This window comes from Ranitomeya variabilis, chromosome 2, assembly GCF_051348905.1.
Source record: "Ranitomeya variabilis isolate aRanVar5 chromosome 2, aRanVar5.hap1, whole genome shotgun sequence".
Taxonomy (NCBI): Eukaryota; Metazoa; Chordata; class Amphibia; order Anura; family Dendrobatidae; genus Ranitomeya; species Ranitomeya variabilis.
In genome coordinates this window covers 181,488,118-181,502,976 of record NC_135233.1, presented here as the reverse complement: position 1 = coordinate 181,502,976, position 14,859 = coordinate 181,488,118, and the positions used below count along the sequence as shown (strand labels likewise).

The 14,859-nt window shown below is 44.6% G+C and overlaps 1 protein-coding gene across 1 annotated transcript in view; it reads right to left on the bottom strand.

Moving 5' to 3' along the window:
* Positions 1-10,964, bottom strand: part of TAF5L (TATA-box binding protein associated factor 5 like) — a 97,960-nt gene extending 86,996 nt beyond the window's left edge. Inside the window, exon 1 of the mRNA XM_077283258.1 lies at positions 10,685-10,964. Coding sequence (XP_077139373.1) covers positions 10,685-10,702 — 18 coding nt within the window. The 5' untranslated portion in view covers positions 10,703-10,964. The remainder of the gene's footprint in view (positions 1-10,684) is intronic.
* Between the last annotated feature and the right edge of the window lie 3,895 nt (positions 10,965-14,859).

Here is a 14,859-nt window from a genome sequence, read left to right as displayed (position 1 = left end):
CAAACATATCGTTTGGCATTGTTGCCAAAAGTTCGATTTTGGTTTCATCTGACCAGAGCACCTTCTTCCACATATTTGATGTGTCTCCCAGGTGGCTTGTTGCAAACTTTAAATGACACTTTTTATGGATATCTTTGAGAAATGGCTTTCTTCTTGCCACTCTTCCATAAAGGCAGGGCTGTGGAGTCGGTAAGCCACAGTTGCGACTCCGACTCCTGGATTTTATCAGGATCCGGCTCAGACTCCTTCATAAATGGCCAATTCGTAACAATAAAATTACTGTTGTAAAATATTAGCATTGTGCTTATTCAGTTTCTCACCATCATATAAGTAATCAGACCACTTAGAGCAAAAACTATATTAGAATACAATTAGAATATAGCAAATAACTTTTATAAACTTTTCTAAACTCTTGTAAGTAAATATGCAATAAACACTGTTATGCAGTTAATAAGAAGAAATCTATAAATTTTTCCTCAGAAAAAGTATTGCCTCTGTCAGATCCTCCTTCATGGATGCCCTCAAATCTGATCTAATTATTTTGAGAGCAGAGAACAACCTCTCTACACTAACTTGGGTTGGTGGCAAAGCAGTAAACACTCGGGCAACATCTCTGACAATGTCAGGATACAGAGGAATCGCTTGTTGCACTGTTATTTTTGATGAATGGTCAAATTTCTCTATTTCTTTTAGTGCACATGAAAAATTCTGCTGAAATGTACTGGCTGTGTTCTTTGATGGGGATGACTCTTCTTCTATGCGGGAACGCTTTACACGGTCCTTGTGATCCAAATATTTTTCAAAATTAAATTCTTCATCAGTTGATGAGGGTGAAGATGTGGCAGGACGACCAAATTCTTCTTGTTCCTCCTGACTGTTCTGCAACCCTTTCATCCTTACTGCTATTTCAAACAGAGCTTCTTTTCCTTTAGTTAGCTGTTGATCATCTAGAAGAATCCGATGCATTGGGTCTACATAAACAGCTGCCAAAAGAATGTTATTTTGTAATAGTAGCTCCTCTCTCCGTTTCATTGATGTAGCAATGCCACTTGCAATTAACCCTCCTCTTTGGGACAGGCGAAACATCAGGTTCTTCCACTCCTTTAAGAAAATACCTGGAGTTAAGTCCTCTGCTTGTAATTTTTTAGTCACTGTAAATGGATGCTCTAGCAAATTTTCCAGCTCAGTCACCTGATTCCACTGACTTTCATTTAGCATCAGTTGAGGGTTAGCCATGTCTACAAGAAAGGTTTTCAGTTCAACCAAGCGCTGAATCATTAAGTACTGCCCAATCGTGTGGCTTGATCAATAATTGCCCCTTTTCCAGCTCGTCTCTTCAAAATTGAGTCAACATTAGGGGTTCTGGCAACAGTAGCCAATTTTCTCACCTTGCCAATCAGTGCAGCAGCATGTCCTTCTTGCAGACTGTCTCTTATAGCCAGCTGTAGCGTATGCACAACACAGCGCATGTGATGAATGAAAGAACGTATTGACACAGTTTCAACAAGATCATCTAAACTATCATGTTGCTGTTCATCTGAAGCAACTTCAGTTTGCTCCTCAGTTACAATACTGTGTTCCTCTATTTCAAACATTTCTGTGTCTGTGGACCCAGAATGTTCTTCTACCTGCTGGTCACCATCATTACTCTCATTCATTAGCTTAATAGTACTTATCATATTTGAAGCATTGTCAGTTACGAAAGAAAGAACTTGCTCTTTTTTAAGTTCATAGTCTTGCAGAAACCTTTTCCACCAAGACCTGGAGAAACTCACTGGCGTGAGCTTTGGTGTCTTTTACTGCCAATGTCTTGGTAACTATTTCATTTTTGTCACAAACAAATCGGACATTGATGGCAAAATAGTTCACTCTGTGACGTGTGCAGGCATCCATTTTAAGAAACAGAAATCCTCCCGTTTTTTTAAGTTCTTCCTTTTGTTTAAAAGCTTCTTCGATTACTAATTTTCTAAGGGTATGTGCACACGTCAGGATTTCTTGCAGAAATTTCCTGAAGAAAACCGGAAATTTTCTGCAAGAAATCCGCATTTTTTTTTTTCCCGTTTTTTTCGCGTTTTTTTTTTTTTAGCATTTTGCAAGCGTAATTAGCTTGCAGAATGCTAAAGTTTTCCAAGCGATCTGTAGCATCGCTTGGAAAACTGACTGACAGGTTGGTCACACTTGTCAAACATAGTGTTTGACAAGTGTGACCAACTTTTTACTATAGATGCTGCTTATGCATAATTTAGTAAAAGATAGAATGTTTAAAAATAATAAAAAAAATTAAAAAATGGTTATACTCACCCTCTGCAGACAGCAGATATCCTCAGCGGCGTCCGTTCCTATAGATGGTGTGGTTCAGGACCTTCGATGACGTCGCGGTCACGTGAGCGGTCACATGACCGGTCTCGCGACCAATCACAAGACAGCGACGTCATCGCAGGTCCTTCACCACACCATCTATAGGAACCGAAGCGGCAGCATGCAGCAGTGAGAGGCGGGAACACTCCGGGGGCCATCGAAGGTGAGTATATGACTATTTTTTATTTTAATTCTTTTTTTTTTACCAATTATATGGTGCCCAGTCCGTGGAGGAGAGTCTCCTCTCCTCCACCCTGGGTACCAACCGCACATAATCTGCTTACTTCCCGCATGGTGGGCACAGCCCCGTGCGGAAAGTAAGCAGATCAATGCACTCCTAGGTGTGCGGAATCCCAGCAATTCCGCAAATTTAGTGAACATGTTGCTTTTTTTTCCGCGATGCGATTTTTTCACGGAAAAAAAAATGCAGCATGTGCACAAAATATGCGGAATACACTGAAAATAATGGGAGGCATATGTCAGCGTTTTTTCATGTTTTTATAGCGAAAAAACGTGAAAAAAACGCGAAAAATACTGAACGTGTGCACATGGCCTAATACTCTCTCTCTCTCCAGAGAAACACCAAGCTTGCGGGCCATTTCCCCATTCAGACACATAAAAGCTGGTCGTGAAAATAATGAAATAGGCACACTATCCTCTACAACAAGCTCTATGATCTGTTTTTTAAATGTATCTACTGTCATTGTCACAGTAACTTTGTCAGTGACAAAATATCTTGCAACTGATGGCTGCAAAGTTCTCTGCTCCTTTGTTTGGCTGGAAGAGCTGGGCACTGGTTCATTGGTTTGGATGCAGTCTTTCTCATCCACTGCTTTCAGTACTTCTGGATGAAAGCGCTGTAAATGTCTCTTTAGATTAGAAGCTCTGATAGCAGCATTTTTATCTTTGCCTGAATATGCACTGATCTTGGCTTCAGAGCATTTGTTTTCGTCTGGATCATTTGTCATACACTGGCAGACATAATGTTTCTATCTTGAGTGATGGTGAAATGTTCAAATACAGCTGATTTAATGTGACGCTTCTTTGACATTCTCAGGTTTTTAATTCTGCATTCACAATCCAAATGACAATTGTTTTTCCTAAAAAACAATTGTACAAAATTATTGCCAGGTCGTACAACTGATATAGTGGTCAGTAATACTGTTATTCCTCATGTACTCACAGTTAACTGATGCTAAGTTTGTTGAAAGGATAATACTTCTTACAGTCTTCCTCTTCTGAGTAGCAGCTGTGAGGTGCTTGGAAGACGCACACCTAGTAAACATCTAGTCTAGAGGAGGAGCTTTACTACTAAGAATTTGCAACATATTTTCACTTTCAGTTTCATACATTGTAAGTAGGGGGGTTGGGGCAGCATGAGGTTAACCAAGTATAAGATTAGATAAGGGCAGTGGAGAACAGTGACACACAAGAAGTAAGAAATTTCTCTATCTCCAGCAGAACTGCTTATCACTGTTGTTCATACCGTAGTTTGATAGAACATATTTGAGTAACATTTATAAAATTCATATGAAAGTAAAATTATGAAATATTAATGCATTTTTTCTAAAGCTGGAGTCGGAGTCGGTACATTTCTACCGACTCCAAAAAAAAAACTAACTCCGAAGCCCTGCATAAAGGCCAGATTTCTGCAGTGTACGACTGATTGTTGTCCTATGGACAGACTGTCCCACCTCAGCAGTAGATCTCTGCAGTTCATCCAGAGTGATCATGGGCCTCTGGGCTGAATCTCTGATCAGTCTTCTCCTTGTCTGAGATGAAAGTTTAGAGCAGTATTTCCCAAACTCCAGTCCTCATGGACCCCAACAGGTCATGTTTTCAGGATTTCCATTGCGCTGCTCAAGTGATAGAACACCTGTTACTTCCATCACCTGTGCAATACTAAGGAAATCCTGAAAAACATGCATGGGATTGCACATTTTTTGCAATTTCACCGCACTTGGAATTTGTCACATTTTCTAGTACACGACATGGTAAAACCAATGATGTCGTTCAAAAGTACAACTTTTCCTGCAAAAAATAAGCCCTCACATGGCCATATTGATGGAAAAATAAAAAAGTTATGGCTCTGGGAAGGAGGGGAGCGAAAAACGAACACAGAAAAACGGAAAATCCCAAGGTCATGAATGGGGTTAAACTTCTCCAGAACAGTATCACGGACCTGCCTGTTGTGTTCCTTGGTCTTCATGATGCTCTCTGTGCTTCAAACAGAACCCTAAGACTATCACAGAGCAGGTGCATTTATACGGAGACTTGATTACACAGGTATTATATTTATCATTAGGCATTTAGGACAACATTGGATCATTCAGAGATCCACAATGAACTTCTGGAGTGAGTTTGCTGCACTGAAAGTAAAGGGGCCGAATAATATTGCACACCCCACTTTTCAGTTTTTTAAAGGGAACCTGTCACCCCCAAAATGGCTGGTGAGGTAAGCTCACCGGCATCAGGGGCTTATCTACAGCATTCTGTAATGCTGTAGATAAGCCCCCGATGTTACCTGAAAGAGGAGAAAAGGACGTTAGATTATACTCACCCAGGGGCGGTCCCGATGCGGTCTGGTCAAATGGGTGTCTCCGGTCCACTCCGGCGCCTCCCATCTTCATTCCATGACGTCCTCTTCGGGTCTTTACGCCGCAGCTCCGGCGCAGGCGTACTTTGTCTGCCCTGTTGAGGGCAGAGCAAAGTACTGCAGTGCGCAGGCGCCGGAAAGGTCAGAGAGGCCCAGCGCCTGCGCACTGCAGTACTTTGCTCTGCCCTCAACAGGGCAGACATATGGAGCCGCATATACATTACTGTAATGAGCGGTACCATGTGACCGCTCAACACAGGAAGAGCTGTCAGCGCCCGGAGAACCAGGGACGTGCAGGGACCGTACCAGGAGCAGGTGAGTATGACGGGGGCAGTGCACGATATTCACCTGTCCCCCGTTCCACCGTCGGCGCCGCTCCGTCTTCTGCGTCCTCTGCAGTGACGCTCAGGTCAGAGGGCGTGATGACGTGGTTAGTGCGCTCCCTCTGCCTGAACAGTCAGTGCGGAGGACACGGAGGACAGCAGCGGCGACGGTGGAACGCGGACAGGTGAATATATCAAGTGCCGAGGGCCTGAGCGACGAGAGGTGTGTATGGGGTTTTTTTGTGTTTTTTTTAAATCGTAGCAACAGCATATGGGGCATAATAGTCTATGGAGCATCTTATGGGGCCATAATCAGCATTTGTGCTGCATTGTATGGGGCAAATGTCTGTATGGAGCATCTTAGAGGAGATCGTCATGGGACACTCGTTATTAAATGGACTACATCGGACCAGGGAGCATTTGTGTTGATTTTTTTTTATTTTTTTGCAGATCGAGTGCATCGCATGAATTAGCAGAAACAATAAAGATGGCAAACTGTTAAGTGTTTTATTTCATTAAAATACTTAATTCTGGCTCTGTCTTTATTTAACCCTTTAACATCTATAGGATTAGCTATGGATAGGTGTCTTATTGACACCTCTCCATTATTAGGCCAGCTTGATGTCACCTTACAATTCAAAGGTGATATCAACCTCACAAAGATTACCCCCATATGCCACCACTACAGGGCAGTGGGAAGAGAGAAGCTAAGTGCCGGAATTGGCGCATCTTAGAGATGCGCCATTTCTGGGGCAGCTGTGTGCTGGTGTTTGTAGCCGGGGGGAGGCAAAATCCATGGCCCCTTCATAGGTTATGAATATCAGCCCGCAGCTGTCTGCATAGCCTTTTCTAGCTGTTAATTATAGGGGGACCCCACATATTTTTTTGGGAGGGGGGGGTCCCCCTATTTTAATAGCCAGTAAAGGCTAAACGTACAGCTGCGGGCTGATATTCATAGCCGAAGATCCATGGGCATTAACCCCTTCCCAGGCTATAAACATCGGTCCCCAGTCGCTGGCTTTCCCTATCTAGCACAGAAAATTGCGCGGGTGCCCACGCCTTCTTTTTTTTTTTTTAAATTAAACAGATATTGTGTTTAAGGCCGGCGTAACACTTGCAAGCAACTCGCACCTCAATACCCAGCACTGCCCGCAGCACTCGGCACAAGAGTGTGAAGCTGCATTTATTTCTATGCAGCTGAATGCTCCAATCCCAGTGTCGGCGGCGGTGCAGGGTACTAAGGTGCGAGACTTCTGCAAGTTTCTCGCAAGTGTGACCCCGGCCTAACGCAGATTTTGTGTGTGCGCGCATTTAACTCTTTATGTACCATTTTATGTTTATTACTAAACATCGGGCTTGGTATGATTGATCTACAGGTCCAGATCTATCTATCTATCTATCTACAGAGTGGGCCATTTATATGGATACACCTGGGTGGACTATTTATAAAGTTGCATTCAAAAATGGCTGACTTCAAAATGGCCTCCATGGTCACCACCCATCTTGCAAAGTTTTCCCCCTCCCATATTCCAATGTGTCACAAACAGGAAGTTGGTATCACCAACCATTCCCATTTTATTTAGGTGTATCCATATACATGGCCCACCCAGGTGTATCCATATAAATGGCCCACCCTGTATAGATCTATTATCCATCTATCTATAGATCTGTGTGTGTAAACATTCTTCAATGGAGTATGTAAATGAAGAGGCTGGACAAGAAATGACATCAAAATTCTTTTTTGTTAAGTAATAGATCTTTATAGCTTACAAAAACGCATACAAATCCGCATGAAAACAACGCTTGAAGTCCGTATACAAAACCGCATCAAATCAGCGCGGATTTTTACCTGTGTTTTCTGCCAAGAGATGCAGAATCTGAGCAGAAATTCCACAGGCAAATCTGCAACGTGCGCACATACCCTTATAACTTACCCCCAAAAAAATTATGTTTCCAAAATTTTGTTCATGTAAAGTTCGCATGTGGAAAATGTTACTTATTGACTATTTTGTGTGACGCGACCGATTTAAGAGCACAAAAATTAAAAGTTTGAAAATTGGAAAATAGTCAACATTTTTGCCAAATTTCTGTTTTATTAATAAACGAATTTAAGTCATATCACAGAAATTTTACCACTAACATGAAGTACAATAGATCACGAAAAAACACAGTCTCAATCAGTGGGATACGTTGAAGCGTTCCAGAGTTATTATGTCAAAGTGACAGTGGACAGGTTTGTAAAAAATTAGCTTGGTCATTAACCCCTTCACCCCCGGAGCTTTTTCAATTTTGCATTTTTGTTTTTCGCTCCCCTTCTTTCCAGAGCCGTAACTCTTATTTTTCTTTCAATATGTGAGGGCTTATTTGCGGGACGAGTTGTTCTTTTGAACGATACCATTGGTTTTACCATGTCATGTAACAGAAAACAGGAAAAAAAAAATTCTAAGTGCGGTGAAAACGCAAAAAAATAGAATTAGACCTACCGGTAATTCGGTTCTAGGAGCCTTCCACGACAGCCCAGGAGGTTGTCTCTATACCCTAATGGGGGACAGGAAGCACAAGAGGTTAAAATCCCTCCCACCTCCCATTAACCAGTGACTTACAACTGATACCTTAGCACCGGTTACCTTTAGGTTCTCAGAAATTTATAAAAGAATGTCGGGAGGGAATTAGTGCTGTCGTGGAAGGCTCCTAGAAACCGTATTACCGGTAGGTCTAATTCTATTTTCTCTAGTTGCCTTCCACGACAGCCCAGGAGGAATGCCAACCAATTCTGCACTAGGGGGGCCCACGGCTTGGAGCACTTTCTGGCCTTAGACTAGATCCCGATTGGACCAGAAGCAAAAAACAAGCCCTCTCATGGCCATAATGATAGAAAAATAAAAAAAGTAGTGGCTCTGGGAAGAAGGGGAGCAAAAAACAAACGCAAAAATGAAAATACCTCTAGGGGTTAAAATCCGAAATGTTAGCCTACTGAAATGTATGATCAGTAAATGCACTCAATACTTGGCGTGGCATGGAGGTGATCAGCCTGTAGCACTGCTGAGGTGTTATGTATGCCCAGGTTGCATTGATAGCAGCCTTCAGCTCGTCTGCATTGTTGGGTCTGGTGTCTTATCTTCCTCTTGACAATACCTCATAGATTCTCTACGGGGTTAAGGTCAGACGAGTTTGCTGGCCAATCAAGCACAGTGATACTATTGTTTATAAACCAGGTATTGGTACTTGTGGCAGTGTGGACAGGTGCTAAGTCCTGCTGGAGAATTAAATTTCCATCTCCAAAAAGCTTGTCGGCAGAGGGAAGCATGAAGTGCTCTAAAATTTCCTGGTAGACGGCTGCGCTGACTTTGGTCTTGATAAAACACAGTGGACCTACACCAGCAGATGACATGGCTCCCCAAACCATCATTTATTGTGGAAACTTCACATTAGACCTCAAGCAGCTTGGATTGTGGCCTCTCCACTCTTCCTCCAGACTCTGGGAGCTTGATTTCCAAATGACATGTAGAATTTACTTCCATCTGAGAACACCACCTTGGACCACGGAGCAACAGTCCAGTTCTTTTTCTCCTTGGCCCAGTAAGACACTTCTGGCGTTGTCTATTGGTCATGAGTGGCTGGACACAAGGAATGGGACACTTGTAGCCCATGTCCTGGGCACGTCTGTGTGTGGTGGCTCCTGAAGAAATGACTAGCAGCCGTCCACTCCTTGTGAATCTCCCCCAAATTTTGAATTTTCTCAAGGCTGCCGTTATCCCAGTTGTTTATATCACAGTATGGCAGGCAAAACACAGCCCATGTCAATATAGACATAAAATAGTTATAAATACAATTCACAAAAGTATTAATTGTATTCAACCCATTTATAAGCCATTTCATTTGAGGAATAATTACTACACGTCCCTCACCAAATATCAACGTGAGAAATTATCGGTATTCCCAAAGTGTACGCTATATTCCCCAAGACTGACATGCCAATGAATAAAAGGGGTAAAGCTATACAGTAGGAGGACACAGGCACGGAACGTGCACGGCCGGCATCACACCACCCCCTCCCCCCGACACGGAACGTGCACGGCCGGCATCACACCACCCCCTCCCCCCGACACGGAACGTGCACGGCCGGCATCACACCACCCCCTCCCCCAGACACGGAACGTGCACGGCCGGCATCACACCACCCCCTCCCCCAGACACGGAACGTGCACGGCCGGCATCACACCACCCCCTCCCCCCGACACGGAACGTGCACGGCCGGCATCACACCACCCCCTCCCCCAGACACGGAACGTGCACGGCCGGCATCACACCTCGCCCTCCCCCCGGCACGGAACGTGCACGGCCGGCATCACACCACCCCCTCCCCCCGACACGGAACGTGCACGGCCGGCATCACACCACCCCCTCCCCCCGACACGGAACGTGCACGGCCGGCATCACACCACCCCCTCCCCCCGACACGGAACGTGCACGGCCGGCATCACACCACCCCCTCCCCCAGACACGGAACGTGCACGGCCGGCATCACACCACCCCCTCCCCCCGACACGGAACGTGCACGGCCGGCATCACACCACCCCCTCCCCCAGACACGGAACGTGCACGGCCGGCATCACACCACCCCCTCCCCCCGACACGGAACGTGCACGGCCGGCATCACACCACCCCCTCCCCCCGACACGGAACGTGCACGGCCGGCATCACACCACCCCCTCCCCCCGACACGGAACGTGCACGGCCGGCATCACACCACCCCCTCCCCCCGACACGGAACGTGCACGGCCGGCATCACACCACCCCCTCCCCCCGACACGGAACGTGCACGGCCGGCATCACACCACCCCCTCCCCCCGACACGGAACGTGCACGGCCGGCATCACACCACCCCCTCCCCCAGACACGGAACGTGCACGGCCGGCATCACACCACCCCCTCCCCCCGACACGGAACGTGCACGGCCGGCATCACACCACCCCCTCCCCCCGACACGGAACGTGCACGGCCGGCATCACACCACCCCCTCCCCCCGACACGGAACGTGCACGGCCGGCATCACACCACCCCCTCCCCCCGACACGGAACGTGCACGGCCGGCATCACACCACCCCCTCCCCCAGACACGGAACGTGCACGGCCGGCATCACACCACCCCCTCCCCCAGACACGGAACGTGCACGGCCGGCATCACACCACCCCCTCCCCCCGACACGGAACGTGCACGGCCGGCATCACACCACCCCCTCCCCCCGACACGGAACGTGCACGGCCGGCATCACACCTCGCCCTCCCCCCGACACGGAACGTGCACGGCCGGCATCACACCACCCCCTCCCCCCGACACGGAACGTGCAGCGCACACCGACAGCTCGCCGCCCAGCAGCTTATGAACAGCTTCACGTTTTCTTACCGCACATCGCAGAAACATTCACTGCATCCAACGTGATCAATCGCTGCTACTTCGGCGCCTACCGGAAGTTCAATAATGAGCTTCCGACCTACACGGAGGGTCCAGTCAGTCTAAAATGGAACTGCTTCTGTGGGGGGAAGGTGTCACAGTGCGGGACCGCCTCCATCCGGTGCACACCGAACACCAGGAAGCAGGGGCGAACTGTGGCTTCAGCTGAAGGTTGTAGCTACACAGTATGGGCTGCTGCCAGGTCCTGTCAGCACTGCAGCCCATACACTGGAGATGATTCCCTGCTGAAAATGATAGAATGGTTGAGCCTAGAGTGTATGGGCTCCTTCCAGGTCCTGACTGCAGCCCATACACTCTAGTCGGCTCACTACTGAAGATGCTAGACTGTATGGGCTCCTTCTAGCTATATATTCCTGAAGATAGCAGACTTTATAGGTTGCTGCCTGGCCCTGACTGCTGCCTATACATGACACTAGAATGTATGTGCTCCTTCAAGGTATAAATTATTAAAGCCAGTAGAATATATGGGCTCCTGCCAGGTCCTGACTGCAGCCCATACAGTCTAGCCGGCTCACTGGTGAAGACACTAGACTGTATGGGCTCCTGTCAGGTATATATTATTGTGGATACAGACTGTATGGGCTCCTGTCAGGCATATATTATTGTAGATACAGACTGTACGGGCTCCTGTCAGGTATATATTATTGTGGATACAAACTGTACGGGCTCCTGTCAGGTATATATTATTGTAGATACAGACTGTACGGGCTCCTGTCAGGTATATATTATTGTAGATACAGACTGTACGAGCTCCTGTCAGGTATATATAATTGTAGATACAGACTGTACGAGCTCCTGTCAGGTATATATTATTGTAGATACAGACTGTACGGACTCCTGTCAGGTATATATTATTGTAGATACAGACTGTACGGACTCCTGTCAGGTATATATTATTGTAGATACAGACTGTACGTGCTCCTGTCAGATATATATTATTGTAGATACAGACTGTACGGACTCCTGTCAGGTATATATTATTGTAGATACAGACTGTACGGACTCCTGTCAGGTATATATTATTGTAGATACAGACTGTACGGACTCCTGTCAGGCATATATTATTGTAGATACAGACTGTACGGACTCCTGTCAGGTATATATTATTGTAGATACAGACTGTACGGACTCCTGTCAGGTATATATTATTGTAGATATAGACTGTACGGACTCCTGTCAGGTATATATTATTGTAGATACAGACTGTACGGACTCCTGTCAGGTATATATTATTGTAGATACAGACTGTACGTGCTCCTGTCAGGCATATATTATTGTAGATATAGACTGTACGGGCTCCTGTCAGGTATATATTATTGTAGATACAGTCTGTACAGGCTCCTGTCAGGTATATATTATTGTAGATACAGACTGTACGGGCTCCTGTCAGATATATATTATTGTAGATACAGACTGTACGGACTCCTGTCAGGTATATATTATTGTAGATATAGACTGTACGGGCTCCTGTCAGATATATATTATTGTGGATACAGACTGTACGGACTCCTGTCAGGTATATATAATTGTAGATACAGACTGTACGGACTCCTGTCAGGTATATATTATTATAGATATAGACCGTACGGGCTCCTGTCAGGTATATATTATTGTGGATACAGACTGTATGGGCTCCTGTCAGGTATATATTATTGTGGATACAGACTGTATGGGCTCCTGTCAGGTATATATTATTGTAGCTATAGACTGTACGGGCTCCTGTCAGGTATATATTATTGTAGATACAGACTGTATGGACTCCTGTCAGGTATATATAATTGTAGATACAGACTGTACGGGCTCCTGTCAGGTATATATTATTGTAGATATAGACTGTACGGACTCCTGTCAGGTATATATTATTGTAGATACAGACTGTACGGACTCCTGTCAGGTATATATTATTGTAGATACAGACTGTACGGACTCCTGTCAGGCATATATTATTGTAGATACAGACTGTACAGACTCCTGTCAGGTATATATTATTGTAGATACAGACTGTACGGGCTCCTGTCAGGTATATATAATTGTAGATGCAGACTGTACGGGCTCCTGTCAGGTATATATTATTGTACATACAGACTATGGGCTCCTGTCAGGTATATATTATTGTAGATACAGACTGTACGTGCTCCTGTCAGGTATATATTATTGTAGATACAGACTGTACGGGCTCCTGTCAGGTATATATTATTGTAGATATAGACTGTATGGGCTCCTGTCAGGTATATATTATTGTAGATACAGACTGTATGGGCTCCTGTGAGGTATATATTATTGTAGATATAGACTGTACGGACTCCTGTCAGGTATATATTATTGTAGATACAGACTGTACGGGCTCCTATCAGGTATGTATTATTGTAGATATAGACTGTACAGACTCCTGTCAGATATATATTATTGTGGATACAGACTGTACGGACTCCTGTCAAGTATATATAATTGTAGATACAGGCTGTACGGGCTCCTGTCAGGCATATATTATTGTAGATACAGACTGTATGAACTCCTGTCAGGTATATATTATTGTGGATACAGACTGTACTTACTCCTGTCAGGTATATATAATTGTAGATACAGACTGTACGGGCTCCTGTCAGGTATATATTATTGTGGATATAGACTGTACGGACTCCTGTCAGGTATATATAATTGTAGATATAGACTGTACAGACTCCTGTCAGGTATATATTATTGTGGATACAGACTGTACGGACTCCTGTCAGGTATGTATAATTGTAGATACAGACTGTACGGGCTCCTGTCAGGTATATATTATTGTAGATACAGACTGTATGAGCTCCTGTCAGGTATATATTATTGTGGATACAGACTGTACGGCCTCCTGTCAGGTATATATAATTGTAGATACAGACTGTACGGGCTCCTGTCAGGCATATATTATTGTAGATATAGACTGTATGGGCTCCTGTCAGGTATATATTATTGTAGATATAGACTGTACAGACTCCTGTCAGATATATATTATTGTGGATATAGACTGTACGGACTCCTGTCAGGTATATATTATTGTAGATACAGACTGTATGAGCTCCTGTCAGGTATATATTATTGTGGATACAGACTGTACGGACTCCTGTCAGGTATATATAATTGTAGATACAGACTGTACGGGCTCCTGTCAGGCATATATTATTGTAGATATAGACTGTATGGGCTCCTGTCAGGTATATATTATTGTAGATATAGACTGTACAGACTCCTGTCAGGTATATATTATTGTGGATACAGACTGTACGGACTCCTGTCAGGTATATATTATTGTAGATACAGACTGTATGAGCTCCTGTCAGGTATATATTATTGTGGATACAGACTGTACGGCCTCCTGTCAGGTATATATAATTGTAGATACAGACTGTACGGGCTCCTGTCAGGCATATATTATTGTAGATATAGACTGTATGGGCTCCTGTCAGGTATATATTATTGTAGATATAGACTGTACAGACTCCTGTCAGATATATATTATTGTGGATATAGACTGTACGGACTCCTGTCAGGTATATATTATTGTAGATACAGACTGTATGAGCTCCTGTCAGGTATATATTATTGTGGATACAGACTGTACGGACTCCTGTCAGGTATATATAATTGTAGATACAGACTGTACGGGCTCCTGTCAGGCATATATTATTGTAGATATAGACTGTATGGGCTCCTGTCAGGTATATATTATTGTAGATACAGACTGTACAGGCTCCTGTCAGGTATATATTATTGTAGATACAGACTGTACGGGCTCCTGTCAGGTATATATTATTGTAGATATAGACTGTACAGACTCCTGTCAGGTATATATTATTGTGGATATAGACTGTACGGGCTCCTGTCAGGCATATATTATTGTAGATATAGACTGTATGGGCTCCTGTCAGGTATATATTATTGTGGATATAGACTGTACGGACTCCTGTCAGATATATATTATTGTAGATACAGACTGTACAGGCTCCTGTCAGGTATATATTATTGTAGATACAGACTGTACGGGCTCCTGTCAGGTATATATTATTGTAGATACAGACTGTATGGGCTCCTGTCAGGTATATATTATTGTAGATACTGACTGTACG